At 42.6% G+C, this 4,827-nt stretch overlaps 1 protein-coding gene across 1 annotated transcript in view; it reads left to right on the top strand.

Annotated features, from left to right (window-relative positions):
- The first annotated feature begins 673 nt into the window (after positions 1–673).
- The window catches only part of LOC134646576 (fibroblast growth factor 6-like), a 6,423-nt gene continuing 2,269 nt past the window's right edge, over positions 674–4,827 (top strand). The window contains exons 1-3 of the mRNA XM_063500380.1: positions 674–1,387; positions 1,878–1,981; positions 3,735–4,827. The exon at positions 3,735–4,827 is cut by the window's right edge and continues 2,269 nt beyond it. Of these exons, the coding sequence (XP_063356450.1) occupies positions 1,045–1,387; positions 1,878–1,981; positions 3,735–3,911 (624 nt within the window). The 5' untranslated portion in view covers positions 674–1,044 and the 3' untranslated portion in view covers positions 3,912–4,827. The remainder of the gene's footprint in view (positions 1,388–1,877; positions 1,982–3,734) is intronic.

Genomic DNA, 4,827 nt, shown 5'->3' on the forward strand with positions numbered 1-4,827 from the left:
AAAGCTGTCTTCATACATTTAAAAACTCAATCACTGAACTTTTAAGTACAATTCTGTGTTTGAAATCATATCCAAAGTCATCCAAAAACAGAAGTAAACCTGAATACCTCTGTTCACATATTTCTTTCAACTCCATTTTTTTTTACGGGTGACAATTTAAAGGAAAACATGAGGAAAAATTTATTTTTCATTCAGAATGCCTAAATGCATAAAGTCAAAATTAATGCATTGATTGTGTTTTTATTTGCTGTCACTGCCTTTTATTAAGCGTCTATCACCTTTAACACAATAAAGACGAGATGATGACAAACATGGCGAATCCACCCCTGTTTTTGTGACCTTGTATTTTCGCTGCGATGCATTATAAAACTTATTTTAGTGATAATTAGTAAGAATTTTAGTTTCTCAAAGTTTGACTTTAGTAATAAAAATATCCCGTGTATTCAGCTAGACTGAGTTTTTGTAAAGGCCACAGCATATATCTGTGCAGCTTTTTTTAACCAGAAGGTCTGGGAGAGAAGCTGATGCAGGGAAGTTTTTTTAATTATTATTTTGAAATGCACCACAGGATGCTCTTCTTCTCAATCTGTCTCGCTTATTTGACGCTGATTTGAAGGTGCAGCACCCCCCATTACTCCTATCAGAGCTGCCGCTCCTGCCAGGGTCCTGTAACTCTTCTCCTCCTCCTCCCATCTCCTACTTTTTGATGGGGGGGTGCAGCGGTGAAGTCACAGTGATGTCATTTTAGGATGTGAGAGTCGGGGGCAAGGTGAGCTGGTTTTGCGGTGAGTGGTGTCCCCCTCCACGGCCAGCGTTGCCTGATCAGAGGCGCGGAGCGGCGAAAGATGATCATCGCCACCGGCACCAATTCAAGCTCCGACGCGCTCTGTCCCAATCCTCCTGCTCAGATCTCGGGCTATGGGGCCTTGATCTACCTTGATCCCAAAATAAACCTTTACCACCACCATGCCAAAGGACAGAAATCAAGAAGAGTTGCATTTTTAGGGCAGGTAACTTTGACCACGTGCCCCAAAGGTAAACTGGATGGCCATTGCGCAAAGGTGCCACTACAGTATGTCCAGCGGGGCCCGGACGCACTGGACGCTACCGGCAGTTATTGTACTGTGGACTTCTCTCTGGGGAATCGTTTCATCTTATCCGATTCCGAGCAGGACTAATGCGACTTTACTGGAAAAGAAGTGGGAGACCCTCTTCTCCCGCTCCTACTTGGGTATAACTGGGGGGAAATCGGAGCTGAACTGGGAGAGTGACTATTTGCAGGGCATCAAAAGAGTGCGACGACTGTACTGCAACGTGGGCATTGGGTTTCACCTGCAGGTGCTCCCGGATGGCAGGATAAGCGGTGAACACAATGAGAACCAATACAGTGAGTTGCATCCGGCAAAGCACTGGACCCAGAAAAAGAGTGTAACCCTATGCGCAGGGCTGTGTAAAAGTTAGAGCCGCTCACTTATCTTGCATGATATTTAATAAGAGGTGTCGGCATGGTTGAAAGTTCCCAAAAGCAAAACCAGTGTACTGAGCTTTGCATCCGTGCAGTGCGAAATATCCTCCCAAACCAAAAACATGACATGAATGCTTGAGCCAGTTTAGACGCTAACTTATTTTTACCCTCCGTCCCCTACAGCAGGGCACCCTCCCGTCCCTCTCAGCACGCTCTCGACTACACTCGCAGAGTCGAACATGCAAATAGCTGATAACTGCAAAGGGGCTAATTGAGCAGGGAGAGCATCATCCAGTCGCAATGCACCTGCAAGGTTACACCCATCCCTGCTGCATAGGCCAGTTACTCGACTTTATCCCCAGTCGCAGTGTGAGATTGTGTCTTTGCTTCCCTAACAGTATGTTTCGTTCAGGTCTGATAGAGATCTCCACCGTGGACCGAGGAGTGATCAGCCTGTTCGGAGTGAGGAGTGGGCTGTTTGTCGCAATGAACAGCAGGGGAAGGTTATACGGAACGGTACGTTTGTGCGCAACTTCAGAGGCTCAACCCCACCCCCTTTTTTTTCTCTCTCTCCTTGTCACACACACACACATACACACATATCCTGTTCAGTGTAAGACGAGTTCATATAGCTGCTGCATCCACGACTTTATGAGCGCTGTTGTGTTATTAATATGCCGTGATGATAGGGGGGCTTCCCAGCAGGGTCCAAGAAAGCTTCAATGTTTAAATCTTTTGCTGTGTCAGAATCTGTCGGTGGTTTAAGTATCCTGTTCTCAAGTAAAAGAAGCAGTGGTGCCACGTAAAACTACTCCATTACAAGTAAAAATACCACACTCACAGTTGTATATCAGTAAAAGTAACTGTTATCGGAAACAGTGATTTATGAAGTTGCTGTGTAGCAGAACGGCCCACTCAGTGATAATATTTCAGCTTAATCTGCAAAGCAGCTAGAGCTAAAGGTGCATTATTTCCATTTAAAGTGCCCCAGTACCCCAGTGCAATACTTGAGTAAATGTACTTAGTTACATTCCACATGTAAAAGAGTCTCTTTCTCATTTCTCCTGAAGCTTTATGCACAATCAAACGATCTTCAGTGAAATCATGACAGGGAAATTATAGCCAGTCTGTAAAAGTAGGTCAGTTATGACATGCTGTTTAATGCCTTAGATGCCAAATAAAAGGCAAGTGTGTGTGTGTGTGTGTGTGTGTGTGTAATTTCTGTATTTTTAGCTACAGTTGATGTCAAATATCACAGCAGGTCTCTCTTCTTACACTAAAATCTGATTCTACAATATTGTTCTCAGCTGTTTATGTCTCATAAAAATCCTTGAAACATGGACATTTTATAAATCTGAGTCCCATCCAACCTTACAACTTAGTGCTGATGCCTAATAGTGTGTATCTGCAATGACTCTGCAAGCTCAGACTGGCGTGTATCTCACAGTGAAAATGGAAATGATAGTTAGATTTTAATTTACAGTTTGCTGTGTTGGGCTTTGGGCTGAATATGAAAATCAAACTTATCACTTGTGGTCACAATTTTGCCCTGTTTAGATTGTTAAGTCCGTATTCAAGGTTTTTGAGAAGTTTGGTTTCTTTTGTTAATTTAAAAGAAATTAATAATATATAAAAACATGTCTGTAATTGCCAAAGCCAGTAAAAATATTGTAGTAGTCTTTTTTGCTCCATGGTATGACAGCTTCTAACTACTAGTTGATGAAAATTACAGTATTAAAGATAGTCAGAATTAGCGCCACTGCTTCTACTTGCCGTACTTTGACTGTGTTTTAATGTTAATTCTTTAACCAAGCAGGATATTTACATGTAACAGAGTATTTCTACACATATATATGTACAACAGATCTGCACTTGTAGCAAAAGAGGGTTTTTTATGCTAATACAATGTGTCCTAGTAAACACTGTAATGTGTTCCTGTGTTATTCAGCCTTTGATTGCAGCTCGTTCACTTCTCCTTTTGATTAGTGTTAGGATGTGAACCCAGTCTGGAGACTTTTTTTTTATGAGTTCAGCAGTAAAAGCAGGAGGCCGGTGTCTGCATTTGAAAAGGGCATTTCTTTTGCAACAGCATGCCTGCTCCTCCTGTTTCCCTCAAAGCATGCTGTCTAAGGCAGGCTGTTTTCCAAAGCAGAGGTCACATGGAAACCATGCATATGTTGTGATGTTCGTACTGCGTCTGTCGTGAGATTTACTGACACCCCTCACCCCCTCCCTGCCCCCACCCCTCTGTCCTTCTCTCTTTTTCTAGAGAGTCTTCAAGGACGAGTGCAAGTTCAAGGAGACTTTGCTGCCCAACAACTACAACGCCTATGAGTCTTTTGTTTACAAGGGCTTCTACATCGCCCTCAGCAAGCATGGCCGTGTAAAGAGAGGCAACAAGGCCACCACCGCCATGACTGTCACACATTTCCTCCCACGACTATGAGAGAAACTGGCAATAACTTAACAATTTGCACATGTGGATGTTCCTCCAGGTAATATAGAAATGCATAGTAATGATATACACACCCATGGACTGCAAAAGAAAAGACAAATATTTATTCTGATATATATATATGTATATTTGGATAGTTATCTTTGTATATGTATGCCATACTGTGCTGCTTATTGTTTTTATGGACAGGGGAAAGTTGAAGACTTTGCCTGTCCCACTTTACCTTGGTGCTTGCTGCAACTAAACTAAATGTCACTTCCTTTTGTTTTTTGTTGAGATGGAGGATGAGCTGTATTCTGTGCTTTTGGAGAGTGAAATGAATACTTTTTGTTACCTCAAAGAACCACTTTACTCGATTAAGGGATGCATGGAGTTCTGCTCAAATATCTGCTAAGTTTGTTATTTATTTTTTCCGCAAACCTTTATGCGCTTGATTATCGATAGCTGGCAGTGGGGGGCTTAAATTCACTACCTTTGCTGCACGATTTAAAGGTGCCTTGGTGTTCCCACTTGTGGCCCCCTTAAAGTTGCATGTAAGAGACACCCGCTGGAGTCAGAAATAGGGCTGACACACCGAACAGGGCCTCAGAAGGGGGAGGGGGTTGACTATCTCTGGTTTATTTTCTTTTCTGTAATTAGATCGATTAAGTAATAAACAATCTGTGGTTGAGACTAGAGAGCCGTCAGCCATGTAGACTGGCACAAGGCCACGAGCTTGACTTTGTGGGATTGCCGGAATATAAACAGGGTGGAATATGTATTTATCCCAGCATGGAGAAAATTTTTATTTGAGCAGATAGAGCGCACAGTAGAAATGTTACAGCACATAGTCTTGGACAGAGCTCCCACAGTAAACTGGGATGCGGTTTTTATTTATTTTTATTTATTTTTCTCTGAATGGCAAAGA

The sequence above is a fragment of the Pelmatolapia mariae genome, linkage group LG17 (genome assembly GCF_036321145.2).
Source record: "Pelmatolapia mariae isolate MD_Pm_ZW linkage group LG17, Pm_UMD_F_2, whole genome shotgun sequence".
Taxonomy (NCBI): Eukaryota; Metazoa; Chordata; class Actinopteri; order Cichliformes; family Cichlidae; genus Pelmatolapia; species Pelmatolapia mariae.